Below are 17,174 nucleotides of genomic sequence, written 5' to 3'. Positions count from 1 at the left end.
CATTCTTTCTAGTAAAAGTCATCTTCTCATTTTTTCCCTATGTGGGATCCTGCTTTACAGGTAAAAAGGATCTGATTTTATTCTCACTAACTAAGACCTGCACTTACCCTGGGCCTCTGATTCTTCTCCCGTGTCATCTTTTCCTTAGATAGAATTCTCTTGGGAAATACTTCTCATGGAGGCCCAAGGAACTGAGTCTTAATGAACAACCAATTGTCTTGTATCACCAAAAGCATGATACTAGGAATCTCAAAGACCCCAACTTTCCAAGATTCTCTGTCTTGTCAACTATCTCATTCCCCTCACGTGCCTGTTGTCATATCTTGCTTTCAGTCATTTAAAACTCCTCTCCTGGGCTTCCCTTGTGGCGCAGTGGTTGAGAGTCTGCCTGCCGATGCAGGGGACGCGGGTTCGTGCCCCGGTCCGGGAAGATCCCATGTGCCGTGGAGGGCTGGGCCCATGAGCCATGGCCGCTGAGCCTGCGCGTCCGGAGCCTGCGCGTCCGGAGCCTGTGCTCCGCAACGGGAGAGGCCACAACAGTGAGAGGCCCACGTACCGCAAAAAAAAAAAAAAAAAAAAAAAAAAAAAAAAAAAACTCCTCTCCTTTGCCATGTCTAATCATTCACTTGAACCTTCCACCATTTTCTTTATGGTGTGTCTTTCACAGGACTCTGTCTACACCCTTTCCGGGTCAGGAAGCGTATAAGGTGGCCAGGTTTCCTTTAGTTTGTTCTTCTTGATGAATCTACAAGTTGGGTTGATACGTTGGAGAAATTCCTTGTTGAACAATAGTATCTGAAGATAACGGTGACAGCTTTTTTTGATTGGAAACGTTCATATTGGTACCAGTTCAGGAAGCAGAAATAGCATGGGATTTGAGTTTTGCTGGCTCTTTAAAGAGTTAGAATTTTGGAGAGTTATTTAAGAGGTGATACGTCAGGTTAGTTAGGTCTAGAAATAACTTTAGGGAAGGTGGGGAGAATCTGTCACATTGAGTACCCGATGAGCACAGTCCAGTGATGAATTTTGCCACATTTAGAAATGCAGTTTTTTAAAATGCTGAAATACTAATTTCCACTCACCATTTTTCCTGGCTATCTGCCTCTTCCTCTCTGAGGAATGGAGAAGCAGTGTAGTTAATCTCCATTTTCTAAGTCTATCACAGACTTGAGTGGGCATGTTTGTTAAGAGAATAAAAGTGACTCTGCCAGTGAATGACTAACCTTCTGTGTGGCTGCTACAGGATTGTGAACATCTTATATTTCTTGTCTTTAGGGAACATAAAATTCTTATGTGGAATTGTAGCCTGGCTCCAGCCCTTCCAGTGGCTTCAGAGCTACTATGTGATTTGGGGAAGGGCCGGGTAGATTGAGTTTTGAGAAAGTGTCAAGTGAGGCCCTGGAAGACTGCTCTGGTTTCAAAGAGCATTAAGAAGGCCCCAGAGGACTTGTAGCACATTCTTGGTGTAGTATTCCTTGTTCTTGGTATTCATAAGAAGCCATGGGGCTTGTTAGTACCTTCCCTCATTGTGCTTTAGAGCTACCCTGATCAGCTGTTACAGTGTTCAAGGTGCCTTTGGCCGTGGATTTTTAAGTCTCTAGGACCACTTGGAGAGCTGGTTAAATAAAGCTCCTTCAGTTTCCCTCAGGAAGGATCTCACAGTAACATGCCACAAAGTCCATGATTGTCAACATGTGAACAGAGAGCTGAATGGTATTTTTCTCTCCTTTGTCAATAAAAAAGGCTTAATATGTTCTATGTCTATCATACATCAAAGTGATTTTCTTCATCCTGGGAATAGATCCCTAAATACTGAAAGATACAGATGTACATGCACACCACTTTTTAAAATAGTTATTAAGTTATTGTCTCTACTTCCAAAGAAACCATCTGCACATGCCCAGATCATGTGGTAACCTAATTTAACTGTAGCCTTGTCAAGTTGGTTTTGGTGAACAGCATAATACATGTCTTTTGCCTACTGCAATGAGCCCAGTGTAGGGGTATTTATTTAAAAGCATTCGTTCAGAAAGATGTCAGTGTGCAGAACCCATTCAAGAATAAAACGTGTCTTGATGAATCCCTTGTTAATAGGGGAAGAAGTGTGTGTGTGTATGTGTGTGTGTGTGTGTGTGTGTGTGTACATATACAGTATATTATGCTTTTTGGGTATCTGTTCCCAAGATGGAGATAATAATTTTTACCTGCAATACACATAGAAAACATAAGCATTTTTAATTGACAAGGAATAGAAATAGATCATTTAGCTATCAGTTTGTATATAAACAAGGGAAAAATAATCTGAAAAAAGTATATATGAAGTGAATCACTTTGCTGTATACCTGACACTAACACAACGTTGTAAATCAACTATATTCAGTTTAAAAAATTTAAAAGTCAAAAAAAATTGTATATTTGCAGTTATGGGTTTGTGAAGTGTTCTGTGAAACCCTATCTGAGGGAGGTGGAAGGAGCTTTAAAAGGTGATCCATGAATATTTCGTGTTGGGTTTCTTCTTTGTGCACTTGTTTAAAATAGAACTTCTTATTGCTGCTAGATGAAATGTAATTTTGCATACTTAACTCAATGGCATAGCTTTAAATAGTATGTCCATATGTGAAGCAGGACCAGGAGGCATATAAAAAAGTGAAAACTACTTGAGTTTTCGGTGGTGATGGAATAAGGTAGATTTTAAATTAGTTTGTTATTTTATGTTGTTGTAAAAATCAGAATATAAGGAAATTTTATGTGGATACTGCGTAGAAATCGGGTGAATTCTATTTCTATATTTGTAAGTGTCAAAAGGGTGGTAAGGGCTTCCCTGCTGGCGCAGTGGTTGAGAGTCCGCCTGCCGATGCAGGGGACACGGGTTCATGCCCCGGTCCGGGAAGATCCCACATGCCGTGGAGTGGCTGGGCCCGTGAGCCATGGCCGCTGAGCCTGCGTGTCCGGAGCCTGTGCTCCGCAACAGGAAAGGCCACAATAGTGAGGCCCACAATAGAGAGCCCCGCGTACCGGAAAAAGAAAAAAAAGGGTGGTAAATTTGGTAGTGAGTTGTCATTACTGTGGATTATACTTTGCAAATTTTAAAAGTTTATCTGACATTTTAGATTAACTTGAATATAAAGACTTAATAACTTTTTAAAATTCCAGAATAAAAAAGATGCCCAGAATGAATCCACTTAGAAATAACTCATTATTAACACTTTAGTGTTTGTTACTTTCTAGGTTATTTTTCTTGCGTGTATATTTTTTGTAAAATGTGTAAAAAAAAATGACCATTTTATTTTGTGGTCTGTTCTTTTCACTTAATATATTTTCGGTGTTAACAGTACCTCCTACAACATTTGTAGGGGTTCATAGTACCCCATTCCATGGACTTATCATCCCCTGATTTTTGAACATTGTGGTTATTTTCCATCTTTTCTATTGTAAACAACACAGAGATGAACCTTTTTTTTTTTTTTGGGCTGTGCTGCATCTTCGTTGCTGCGTGCAGGCTTTCTCTAGTTGTGGCGAGCGGGGTCTACTCTTTTGTTGCAGTGCGCGGGCTTCTCATTGCAGTGTCTTCTCTTGTTGCGGAGCACGGGCTCCAGGCGCACAGGCTTCAGCTGTTGCAGCACACAGGCTCTGTAGTTGTGGCACGCGGGCCCTAGAGCATGTGGGCTTCAGTAGTTGCGGTGCGTGGGCTCAGTATTTGGGGAGAATGGGCTCTAGGCGCGTGGGCTTCAGTAATTGTGGCGCATGGGCTCAGTAGTTGTGGCTTCAGGGCTCTAGAGCGCAGGCTCAGTAGTTGTGGCGCACAGGCTTAGTTGCTCCGCAGCATGTGGGATCTTCCCGGGCCAGGGATCGAACCCGTGTCCCCTGCTTTGGCAGGTGGATTCTTAATCAATGCGCCACCAGGGAAGTCCCAGAGGTGAACTTCTGTGTGGGAAAATTATTGAGGAAACCTGCTCGCAGATGTTAATTTATTAGCCTGTTGTTCAGAAGACCAAGTGAGATCTGGGTAAAAGGCAAAGAATGGGTGATTTTTGCTGAGTTCTTCCCTTGTGCAGGCATTCTGCTCATGCTTTTCATGCACTGTCACATTTCAGCCTCGATAGCAGAGTGTACTGTCATTTGCATTGGAGAGATAAAGCATTTGGAGAGATAAAGCATTTGAGAGTCCACATTAATTAAAAATAATAATTTAGGGTTCAAAAAGCAATTGTCTCTATTATCTTCACTTAAAATACTTCATAGTTACTGAATAGGTCTCAACCGATTGTGTTTGGGATTTGATTATAGCGTTCCCTTTTTTTTTTTAATTGGAATATAGCTGCTTTACAATGTTGTGTTAGTTTCTGCTGTACAGCAGAGTGAATCAGTTATACATATACATATAATCACTCTTTTTTAGATTTCCTTCCCATTTAGGTAACCACAGAGCATTGAGTTCCCTGTGCTACACAGTAGGTTCTCAGTAGTTATCCATTTTATGTGTAGTAGTATATAGAGTTCCCTCCTTATTTGAAGAAGTTTAGAAAATGAAACCTATGAAGTTATATTAAACAGCATTTTAATTTTTAACCCGTTAGGAATCATTAAATAGTGTAAACATGGCTGCATGGTTTAGTAATTTAGAAATTTATTCAGACTGGTTCTCAAGTCTTCAGGTTCCATGGTGTGAACTCAGAGGTGTGCCCTGGTAAAGATGTTACACCCGTCAAATCATGTTCCAGGACTAGACTCTCTTAACATGTTACTATGAAACCCTAAAAAGGTGTTGAGGGCTAGCTTTTCAGGAGGGCTCTGAGGATCTGTGTTGTCATTCTGTGGTAGGTAGAATGGTCCCAAAGATGAAATGTGCTGCTTGGCACCTGTAAATATTACATTACATGGTAAAAGGTACTTTGCAGATATAAGTAAGGCTGCAGACCTGGATTGTCCGCATGGACCCAGTCTAATCCAAAGACCTTGCTCTGGTAGGCATCAAAGAGAAACAGCAGAAGAGAGAGTAAAGAAAAAGCCTAAGCATGAGAAGGATTCAGTGTGGTGTCACTGGCTCTGAGAAGTAGGAGTCCACGTGCAAAGATCAGAGAGAGGCCTCTAGGAACCAAGGGCAGGTGCCAGGTGACAACCAGAAAGGAAATGGGCACCTCAGTCCTACAGAAGCAGGAACCAGTTTCTGCCAACAACCTGCATGCACTTGGAATTCTCTCCCAAAGCCTCTAGTAGGGAACACTGACCTGCCCATGCCTTGGTTTTTGGCCTCATGAGTCTCTAGGCAGAGGATCCAGTTGAGCCGTGCTGTCCCTTGACTCCTGACCTATGGAAATATGAGATGATAAATGGATGTCCTCTTTCTTAAGCTGCTAAACGGGTAGTGATTTGCTACGGCAGAAATACCAAATTAATACACACTCCTTGTTGAATACGTATTTGCAATCCCTTGATTCATTAATCAGCAGTTATGTCTCAGATGTCAAAAGCTGCCAGGCCACAGCTAGTCAGTTGATCCCTCTGAAGTTTCAAAGTGAATTTTTAAAGCTGAAGTCTGTCTTTCACACATCTGTAAAAGCTTCGGAATTCTGTGGAAATCTCAAAGCTTATTTTTAAAGCTTTTAGAAGTACAAGCACTGTAGGCACCGTTCACAACTTTTCGGTGAAACATCAGTCCCTTCTATGCTAGTTGCAATGTGGGGGCCGTGTAGGTGGAATATTATAAGCAGAAGCATTACTGGTTGTCAGGGAGGTCAAAATTTAGGTGGGAAAAAGGGTCTTAAACATATGAAATATTAAAGCAACTAGAGATTGGACTTTGCTCTTATAATGTATTGTTAAGCTCAACTATATTACTTACGGTAATGTGGTGATGATAGCTAACACTCAGATAGTACTTACCGTTTCAGGCACCATTCCCAGATGTTTTATAGGTATTAACTCATTTAATGTTCACAGCAGTCCTATGCTGTGGGGTGGAGAGCTGTGATTCAGCCTCAACAAACAGAATCCCAGAATTTCTCTCAAGGTTGGCATAGGAGATTTCCTAGTCCTGTTTTAGGCTTTTGGATCTTGCGTTCTGAATCTTGTTCTTCCGGGAAGCCCTCCTGTGTTAGCGGGTTTTGTAGATAGACTGTCTAGTTGGAAAGAGTCTTAGTTGATCTGGATTCATGCCAATGCAAGAGTTTCTAATATCACATCCCTGCAAGGTTCTATAGGACCTACCCCTACGGATGGGAGATCCTTACCATAGAAGATCCCTAGAATGTCTAGTGTTGAACTTATACTCTTGGTACAGTTTAGAAACTTAGTTCCAAAGAGCACGATGACTGAGAAAAGACATGTAAGGAATGACATATAATATGAAATAAAAGACATACTAAGACATGAGTTTGCAAATTATATTGTCTTTAAAGATACTTTGTTAAATACATTATGTCATATAAATCTATTGAAGAATCATTTAAATGTGACACAGATTGAAAGTACTCTGGTCTTACCAGAAAATGGAAAAAAATAACTCGAGACAAAAAATTTTTTTAAATTTAATGATGTACGCATAATCAATGTTTTATTTCATTGTTATAGCAAAACCCAGAATGTCCAATGTATAGTTGTTTCCTTAAAACACTTTTCATATATATGAAATTTTTATTTGTCAAAAAATTCATGTTGATCAGCAGTTAGGGCTTTGGGGAAATTGCTGTATCAAGAATTGTATGAGCATCTTTGAAGGCTGAAGGAGCAGATACACCTGCTCTTTTGAAAAGATGTCAGTGTCATTTGCTTGCTCTTTTCAGATTTTATTCAGCCAGTACACCTATAGCTTCTTCTGTTCTTTGTGCCATGAAATTTAGGAGATTTCCACAGGAAGGAATGGACTCCAACCGTTATTTTTCATCTGTTAAGATTTGCACTCCCTCTATCTCTGTTGGGTAGATTAGATTGCTATAACATCACCACCTGTTCAACTGCAGGCTGACCGATACGGCTTCTCCCAGGAGGCTCACGCTTGTTCTCTTTTTATAGTGGATGATTTGGATAGGAGGCGGTCATAAAACAAATCTTTAGAACAAACCCTTGGTCGGGGTGCTTCTGATATCTACCTTCCCTTGTAAAGCATCTTCTGTTGAACCTCACGTAGTAGACCATTTCCACTGTGATAGCTCTGATTATTTGAATGTTCGTAGGGCTAAAACGTGCCTTTCTGCAGCTTCTCTCCACTGTTCTGAATTTTACCCTCACCCTTTCAAATATTTGAAGCTAATGATCATGCTCCCCCTAAGTCTTCTGTTCTCAGCAGCAACTGCGAACACTTGACTTGCATTCCTGATCACAAATACGTGTCAGGAGTGGTACGAGGAGTCATGGTCAGAATGATGAGTAAAGGAGTCTATTTCAGTGGGCTTGCAGTCTACTGTTGGAGACCCTCAGCTAAAGAGGAGATTTCACTAGCATGTGGTAGTGCTACAACTGAGGTACGTATAATGCTATCAGAGAATAAACAGGGAGAACTTCACTCCATTGGGGGAGGTGGGGGACTCATGAGAAGACGACAGCTAGGCTGGGACCTGAAGGACAAGTAAGAGACAGCCACACAAAGTGGGGAGGTGGGGAGGCATTCCAGACAGAAGAGCCCGTGGCAAGTCTCAGAGCAAAGAAAGACCATGGTGCGTTCACTGAATTGCAAGTGTTCTATTTTACTAAGGCTGGAACATGGATTTTTTTTTTTTTTTAAAGAGATGGATTTTAAGAAGAGGTATGGAAATAGATGATACTGAAGACCAGATGAAAAGAATACTATATATGCAATATTAGACATTGGACTCTGTCTTGGTGTCATGGGAAGTCTTTGAAGAGTTTTTTAGCGAGAGATACAAGATTATATCTTATATAATATATGATGTGGTATGAAGAGAGATAAATGAGAGACAGCGGTCTGAGTTGGGAGAAGATGGTGGGCTGAGCTAAATCAAGGATACCTCACTTCTTGGCTTGAGACCCTGAGTACATGGTGGTACCATTCACTGACTGGGGGTATGGGCCGTGGAGCAGATTTATGGGGTGGAGGAAAGTGGTAAGACTGTGACTTCACATTTGGAAATGTGGAGTTTGAGCTGCTTGTGGGACATTTAGGTCTTGGAGGTGGATGGATATGAGACTTTTGGGCCCTGGAGGTGCAGATATAATTGAAGCCCTGTGAGTAAATGAGGTTGCCTAGAGAGGATGAACGGAAAGAGAAGAAGGTCTAGAGGGCTAAGCATAGATCACTGAGGATCATCAAAACCAAGACAGAGGAAAGGGAAGCCTTGGGAGAAGAGAAGTAGCAGTCAGAGAGAAAAGAGAAAAGCCTGGAGCATATGGTGTAATGGAATCCCAGTGGTCAAGAAGAGGGGGGTGGGTAACCTGCCAAACCCTGCAGAGAGGACAAGGTAGATGAAGACTGCTCCATCCATCTCACTGTCTACAAGGAGGTGACCACCCTGTGGTCGTCCTCCTTTGGATGCTCTCGACTCCTCCTAAACCTAAACAAATGGTACTTCAAACCGAATGCAATCCAGATGTTGATTTCTCTGGAGTCTATCATTTTTTGCTGACCTGAATGTTATTTTAGTAATATTCCTAAAAACATTGTTATCCGCTTCTAGATAATCACGTTTCCATTGTTAACTTATACCATGCTTACGATCAACTAAAAATTATCACATCTTTTTCATGTGAATCTGTCTCATAGTAGATGTATGTATGCATAGCAGACTTAAATACCAGACTTAAAAAACCTGCGTGTAGGACTTTATTCCACTTTATTTTGTTAGTTTCAGGACACTTCTATATACGTATTAGTCTTTGAATGGTCAGCTGTTGTCTAAGTTATAATAAAATGAATAGGCATATCTGTATGTGTTCAACAATGTCTATATGAAATTTAAAAAATATCCCTAATAGCCTTGAAATAGATGAATAAGCAAAAGCATATTTTATCATTCCAGCATGCTTAGCAAACACATGTTCGATATGGCGAGAGCAATTATTAGGAAAAGAACTATTTGTTAAGTAAACTATTAGATGGAGAGCAGTACTGTCTAGACAGATAAATAAATAACTTTCTTAATTTTCTAATTATTGCTTGACATTAACAGGCAATCACAAGTTTATCCATGTGTCATTCTTGTGGCAATATTAACTCTTCAGAACAAAATAATGAACTTGCAAATAGGAAAACAGGCCTCCAAGGAACAAAGAAAATTGTTACTGAGCCCATGGTTATTCCTTCATAGGACAGAAGTCTAGCCACCATCACTGCTCAGTTCGTGTCTTATCCAAAAGTACGTTGATGGCTTTAAGAAGCATAGTTATTTATCTTTCTAGAATTCTTTAAGTCCATAGTATCTTAAGATTTTATAGTGTTTTAAAAGTAAGTACATTTGGGAATAAAACAGGGAAGAGTATTGGCTTATGTTTCTTCTTACATTTAATTTAGGTAATTGAGAAAATGGGTTCTGTGTTTTAAAAACATTTCTATCATGGTATCAACATTTAAATGTTTCTAAGATTAATAGACTTACTAAAAACCTTTAGGGAATTTGTGAATTCATGATCCTATTTAAAATTAGTTTTTAAGAATGGCCCTGTGGTTAGGTAAGACTTTTGCCACTGTTGATCTGTCCTCCCACAATGACCTTTGCTGACTTTCCATCCAGCTTCACGCTTGGTTTTCAAGGGTCTGTTCCTCCAGGAAGCCTGCCATGTCTTCTCAGTTAACCTCTCCCATGGACGTGATCCCTGGCGCTCAGGGTTTGCATTTGACACTTCCTGTTGCCTCTTGAGTCTTGTACTGATGCAAAACAGCTTTTCGAGCATTTGTATTTTGAGGCTGAAGGCACTATAAAGTGCCAGAGAAAAAAGACAAAATACTGGAACTAAGACTGGCTCTGATTCTTGTTGAATTTCAGGGCTATTTTGTGAACAGTCCTGGTGGTTATTGAAGATAGAAAGCCAAAACATTTCAGCATTTTAAAACATTTTAAAATTGCTGGTGAGTACCCAGAGGAGAGAGAAAAATTAGAGATGTGTTTTATCAGTCCCTTAATTATCCTCTCTTTAAATATTCACAAGAACAAATATACCCGAAGCTGCAGATGTGTTTTGAGTTACATGGTTCTTTTTATACTGAGTAAACTATGTTTTAAAGTTTAAGCTTCTTAAAAAGCTCCCTTGCAATTTTCCTCGTGCTTGAGTAGATCGTGTCTGTCAAACTGCTGATGTAGTAACTGAATCTTATCATTTGATTGGATTATATCATAATTTAATACCTAAAAGACAGTGAAGGCCATGTTCCTTTACAAATGAATTAAATTAGAGGAGAACAAAATAAAAAGTAAAGATTGATTGTCAGTTGAAATGATTATAAGATTAAAAGGTTGAGTCTTCGGGAAACTAAGATATCTTATTAAGTAGAGCAGTGCTTCTCAGCCCTGGATACAACCTAGATAGAATCACTTAGGGAACATGGAAACAGCAGCAGCAGCAAATACTGTTGGCTGGACCTCTACCCCAGAGATTCTGATTTAGTTGGGGCCCAGGTATCAATTGTTTTTTTAAAGCTCCCCAAGTGATTCTCATGTGCAGTCAGGTTTGAAATACATGAAAATCCAAGCTATTTAAAGAAAGCATTTCTTGGTAGACAAAACGTACTGACTACATAGGTATTTGACAAGAAGATACAAGAGAAAAAGATGGGGAGAAACTTTTAGTGTAAAGTTAATAGAGGTTTACAATCCATTATTGACAGCTCTGAAATATAAAAGCCCTGAAAAAGAATAGGGTTTCATAACTTACTTGGTGGCAAAAATCTAACCTAAACTGAATATATTTAGTAGAAAATCCTGAGGCCTTTCCTAGTCTGTCTTTATCCCATTTAGTATGAATAATCATACATTTCATTGCAGAAAATTGTTTTTGGTGGGGGATGAAATAGAAAAGGATAGCTTTATTACTTTGCCAGGCAAAGGGGGGCACAGTGGGCTTCTGCCTTTAATGTGTCCCCGCAGAAATATTAATGTGTCTGATTTCTTATTATAAGTTACTGCCCAAGACCTCACTGAGGGTGTGCCCTAGATAGGGTACCTTTCCGAACTATATAAAATGTTGAATTCTGGAATACATCTAGCCTCAAGTGTTCAGATCATAGTAGGGAAGGCTTGTAATAGGGAAGACCAGTGTAATAATGTACTTCCTGTCAGATTAAGAATTTCTAATTGCATTTCTTCTAATTTCCTAGGCAGTGGTTTAGCACCCGCATTAAATAAAAACAATGGCGAATGTCAGATCATGGCTCTTGGCTCTATATGTCTACATTTTTTTTTTGAAACTGATCTGAGAAGAGGGTTCCACTTCTGTCATGTTGAGAGAAACTTATGTTAACCAACAACACAAGTAGATCAAGTAGAAAAAATAATCATCTCTAAAAGACTTTTCAGCGTGACAAACTACTGCCAAATTTATTGGTTTAAAGCAACACATATTTATTATCTTAACCAGTTCCTGAATGTTAGGAATTCAGGAGCATCTTAGCAGGATGGTTTTTGCTCTGGGTTGTTACCAAAATGTGGGCCAGAATTTCAGACACCTGAAGACTTGACCGGTGCTGGAGTGTTATATTTCTTTTTCAGTGCCAACAGGTCCCTTATTGGTGCTTAATGAAAATTCTAGTCCCTGTTTCTGCAGTTGTTCAAAGTTTTAGTTTTCAGTATAAACCTAACAATTATTTGCTAAAGGAGGCTTTGAGTCCTTCTAATATGTTCTGAAGATTTCTGCTGCGAGTCCCTTCTTGCCGGGGAGTGCCTTCCCTTTGGATTTCCTTGTCCTTCCTCAGGCAGCTTTTTCTCTTCCCTAGGTTCTGTCTCTGTTCTCTTAAGGTTACCTCTACATCCACCTCCTGTGGATCACTGAATGGGTGTTGATGGCCCTGGATAGTGTGATGAAAAGATGGCTGCCTTGGAGGAGCTTCTGCCCAGAAGACAGGCGTTAGTCACAATTGAAAATGATGAATTACATCATTGCTTGTGTGTTTAAAAAAAAAAAAAAAAAAGTGCCGGGAAGATGCTCTAGGAGCCTCTAACGGGATCTTACCCAGTTTGTGTTTTGCTTGGTCTTTTCTTCCCCCTTTGTGTTTTGGAGAAAGAATAACCTACCCTTGGGGTTTTGGTCAGGAACAGTTTCCGTCGGGGGCGGAAACATAACACTTTTATGTCTTCCCTGACTGCAGATGTTCAGGGGATGTAGTGTAGTACAGTAGAATAATCTCATTTACTTTATGTGGAAAAATACAAAAAAAGGAAAAAGCTTAGGTTCCTTGTAACTTTAACTGTGAAATTCTTTTCTTTCTCACTGCTCATCTCTCATCTTCTTGGCTTCCCAAAAAGTGCTATGTTGGTTTCTTTCTCATCCCCTTTCTCCCTTTCTTTCTGTACCAAATCTTTGAAAAGATGTAGTTTTATACAGTTTTGGGAATATAACAGTTTCCTTTTCTGAGCTATTTCTATTTTGAGCCTTATTTCTAATTTGAGAAAGAAAAACTGAAGCTCTCATGACGAGAATATCAAGTATGGAAAACTGATGGAGGGTGGAGAAGACAGTTTTTGATCCTCTGTATGCAAATTAAGTGATCCACCTTCTGCATCCTTTTCCGTCTCTGCTTTTTTCCTGTCTCTGAGCCACAGTGGAGTCTTCCCTAGAAGCTCATAAAATCAGGAAGCCATCCACAAGGTCCCAGTGAGTGTTTCTAATCTGCATCTTTGTCTACCCCCAAACATTTGTGACACTGTAACAGAGGAAAATTCTGAAGAGAGATGCTGTTACTACGATAAACCTTACACGTAATTTCAAATATATAAAATAGGCACTAATTTATATTTTATTTTGTTGCTGTTTTATTACTACACATACAAGTATTTATAAAGGCTTTCCTCTGATTAATCATCACTCCTGTCTCCCCCAGCTCTCTTTTCCCTCATAAGTTCTTCAACTATAAATTCTTCTACCCATGAATATTTTTGGGTCTCAGACTCCCACGGTTAGAAAGGGACGGATTATCTTCTGATTACAATATAATTTTCCTGAGAAAGTCTTAAGGAATTGACAAATCAGTTAAATCGGGAGTATATATACCCTTTTGAATGGCACTCATACTAGCCAGCAAGGGAAAGCACAGCAGTAAAGCAGTATGGCGGGGGGGGGGGGGGGGGGGGGGCGCGGCGGGGAAGCTGCCCTTTTCAGGGATGATGATACCCTGGTCATTGTGAAATTGGTCCTAAACAGAGTCCCAGTGACTCACTGGGCTACTTTTGCCTTCACGTACATCAATGTAAATTAGATTGATTTCAATAGCAAATCTTTAACATTGAGCTTTCATGCTCTGCCTTTAAAAATGTCATTAGTATAATAAGCTGCAGGACCCTTCCAAACTCAGTATCACCACCCCTGCAAACACACACACACACACACACACACACACACACACACTCTCACACTCTTCTAAGCTTAAAAGATTGTGTCCTGAAGAGGAATGAGCTTGCTTATTATGAAAATTTTTTGCTATCAAACATAGATTTCCCAAAGATTATCCCCGTGTTATCTTTTTTTTTTTTCCATGTTATCTTTGAAAGTGACTGTGGTTATCTTCTTTGGTCTCTGTTTTATGTTACTCTTTGAGAATGTTTTTGAGAAAGGATTTAAGCATATGTGTTGGGGGGGAGAGAGAGAGAGAGAGAGAGAGAGAGAAAGCAAGCAAAAATCTGGACAAATGAGTGAGGTTTAAGGCACTTAGGGTATTAAAGGTCATCTTGCCTATCCCCATTTCACCTGCCCTGTGTGTTGATAGCACTTGCTTTTATGCAGCATAATATCTGAAATGGTTGCTGTACACCTGTGAGGCCTCAAGTGATCCTTCATTGTATTCAAACAGAGGTCAAATTAAACTAGGATCACCTACCTCAATTTTTCTAGAATTTCTCTATAAACTAGAATCTTTGAAAGATAAAGAATATTTAATATCTTTGCCACAGTATTTTGCCTGTTTTAATAATTTATTTGCATTATTTCTGAATGTTACACAGTTGTGTTTTTGCGGTACTTATCATCATGGCGTAAGTACCAATGTTTTCCGATGTGTACATTCTGGCAACTGTTTAATTTCTCTTTAAAGTAAGTCCATCAGATTCTATGAGGATTGGCCTAAAATTCCTATGCAGAGGTTTTTCCATATTATTAAAAACAAATAAACAAAAACATGGCAGCAAACTTAATGCAACAGCTCTTAACTTTGGTTGCATATCTAAAAACAAAGCTACATTTTTCTTATTCTAATTTGGTTTTTCCCCCTAATATTTTATTAGGTGCAGAGAGAGCTAGCAGCTGTTATTGCTTTGAAAGCAAGGAAGTCTGGTGAGTAGTCTTTCATGGGGCTGGAGGAAGGTTCTGATTCTTTGGGGATATTTCACATGTCCTGTGGTTGTGAGCAGTTGAATGTATCTCAGGAAGCTTTGGTATAAAATGCAGAAAAGTATCTCCATTATGTTTTAAAAATTATTTATCCTACCATCAAAATAGCACAGGTGTATATCTACTTCTTTAAAACTAGATATACACTGCCTTGCTTTATTTCATACTTCATGGAAAAGTGAAATTAAAAATATGTTTGTAGTCCACTGCAAGCATGGAAAAGGTCTAGGTACCCAAGAAAAGAAAGCAAACCACATTGCATTACCTATCATAATGACAGAGGAAACTAAATAACATAATGGTGGTCTCTTTTTTATATTTTTCATCTCAAAGTAGCTTCTTATAAAAATAATTGAATTGTCTCATAACATTTAATAGCAAGCGTTTTCCATAGGGACTGATTGTGTGGATCTGATTCCTAATACCTTAGGAAACAATCTGTGGATGTAAAGAAGTGGAAAGGAAGAGGGAGCTTTCAGATACATCTTGAGGAGAGAAAGCCAGGCTCTGCTGAAATTCGATATGAAATAGAGACTCAATGAGGTAGAAAAAAACTCGCTTTGAAAGGAGGAGTGTCAGGAGGAGGCATCCTTTGCTGTTCAGAGGCAGGAGGTCGCTGCTAAAGTCTTGTTCTAGTTTAACATTAATGTTCAACTAGAATAAGACTTAGATAATGTTAAACTAGATGTTAAACTAGAGTAAGACTTTTCAGGTGAAGACTCTATGACAAAATCGAAGAGTTGCCAAAGTTTGAAAAAATAAGTGGAACAGAAATGTCTTCAGAACAGAAATCATACATTTTACATCTTCCTTTTTCTAGCTAGAAACTGTAAAAATTTGCTTTTCTCCCAGTGACCTCTGGAATCAAACACACCTTAGTATGAAGTAGCTTATTGTGTTTATACTATATCTTTGTTGATTTGGCTGATGTAGCGGATGCAGAGACTGGGTGCTGTAAGGGTGGTGGAGAAGAGACGCAAGGAACGGTAATCCGGACCCACAGAGCTCGGGCAGTGTGAAAAGGGCTCCTCCAAGAACAGGGATTAGATCATGGGTATCTGCATAGGTGGAGGCCAAGATGGAGAAAGGACACCAGTATAAAGGTTGTAGGAGGGAAGTCTTAAAAATAACTTGTGCTAGAGCTGATGGTGGTTCCTGTAAACATAAGGAGACAAAACTTACAGTCTGTATGAGTTGGGATGACAGTGCCTTGGAGGATAGGGGTTAAAAATTTTTTTTCTTAAGTTTCGGAAAAAGTTGGGGAAATAATCAAAAACATATATTCTTGGGCTTCCCTGGTGGCGCAGTGGTTGAGAGTCCGCCTGCCGATGCAGGGGACACGGGTTCGTGCCCCGGTCCGGGAAGATCCCACATGCCGCGGAGCAGCTGGACCCGGGAGCCATGGCCGCTGAGCCTGCGCATCCGGAGCCTGTGCTCCGCAATGGGAGAGGCCACAACAGTGAGAGGCCCGCGTACCGCCAAAAAAAAAAAAAAAAATGTAAAAACATATACTCTTGTCATTGCTGGAGAAAAACAGAGCAAGTAAATACAGATGATGCTGGAGAAGGGGGTTGCTAATTTACACAGCGTGGGATGGGAAGGCCCCCAGTAGGGCACATTTGAGCAAAGACGTGAAGTCACTGAGGGGTGAACCTTGTGGACGTCCAGACAAGAGCCGTGGGCAGAGGTGTGTGAAATGAGTTTGAGGAACAGCAAGGATGTGAGAGTGGCTGCAGCCAAGTGAATGAGGCAGAAAGAGGCGGGTTTGGGGTGTCAGGCTAAGAAGTTTGAACTTTCTGGAGGTGAAGAGAAATGAAGAGGAGTAAGCAAGACCCACACACAGTAGCTTGTGCAAAGTAAAAGACTGGTATGAAGTTGACTTTATTACGCCATGACGTTAACAGGTCTGTTTTCCTTACTCATTTCATCTGTGGAGCTTGGAGTGTGAATACTACGTTGGCAACCTCTCAGGGACAGAGTGAAACACAAATGCACCAAGGATGGGGACATAAATTTATAGTTTTTCAGAAAAGCCACTTTTCAGTGCGTTCTAGCATAGTTACTCTACAAGCCAGTAACTCCATGATTGGAGGTCTAGCTTTGGGCGTGATCAGAGACGCATGTGAAGATTCAGGTAGAAGAAACCTATTTCATTGCTTATTTTAACAGTAAGAAATTAGAAACAACCCTTAAGTTCCCATAATAGAGAAATGGTAAAATTGATCAATGAAATGGAATGTTAAATAGTTTTTTAAATGATATTTCAAAGAATTAATACAGTAAAATGTTCAGTGGAAAAAAGTGTGTGCAATGAGCCTGTATTACTTGTCTTTATCGTAATGAAAATAGCTTCATTTTTTTCTTATTAGTATAGCATAGTCATTGAAAAACTTTGGTAATACATGAATGTATGAAGAAGAAATTGAAAAATCACCCATCATCTCACCAACAGAGATAACCAATAATACTCTTTTATGTATGTATTTACAGATATTTCTCTATTAATATGTAGATATTTTATATATAATATATACAGTTTTATAAAAGTGATAATTTTTTACATGTGCTCTTTTATTTTGTGATAATTGTATATTCCCATGCAGTAATAAATGATAAGGGATGACACGTTCCCTTTACCCAGCTCCCCTCAATGGTAACATCCTGTGAAACTCAAGTACAGTGTCACAGTC

General features: G+C 39.7%; 1 protein-coding gene across 1 annotated transcript in view; it reads left to right on the top strand.

The window, feature by feature from the left end:
• The window catches only part of RAPGEF5 (Rap guanine nucleotide exchange factor 5), a 181,087-nt gene that overhangs the window by 27,864 nt on the left and 136,049 nt on the right, over positions 1 to 17,174 (top strand). Inside the window, exon 6 of the mRNA XM_032643882.1 lies at positions 14,379 to 14,427. Within this exon, the coding sequence (XP_032499773.1) occupies positions 14,379 to 14,427 (49 nt within the window). The remainder of the gene's footprint in view (positions 1 to 14,378; positions 14,428 to 17,174) is intronic.

The sequence above is a fragment of the Phocoena sinus genome, chromosome 9 (genome assembly GCF_008692025.1).
Source record: "Phocoena sinus isolate mPhoSin1 chromosome 9, mPhoSin1.pri, whole genome shotgun sequence".
NCBI lineage: Eukaryota > Metazoa > Chordata > Mammalia > Artiodactyla > Phocoenidae > Phocoena > Phocoena sinus.
This window is presented reverse-complemented; position numbering and strand designations above follow the sequence as displayed.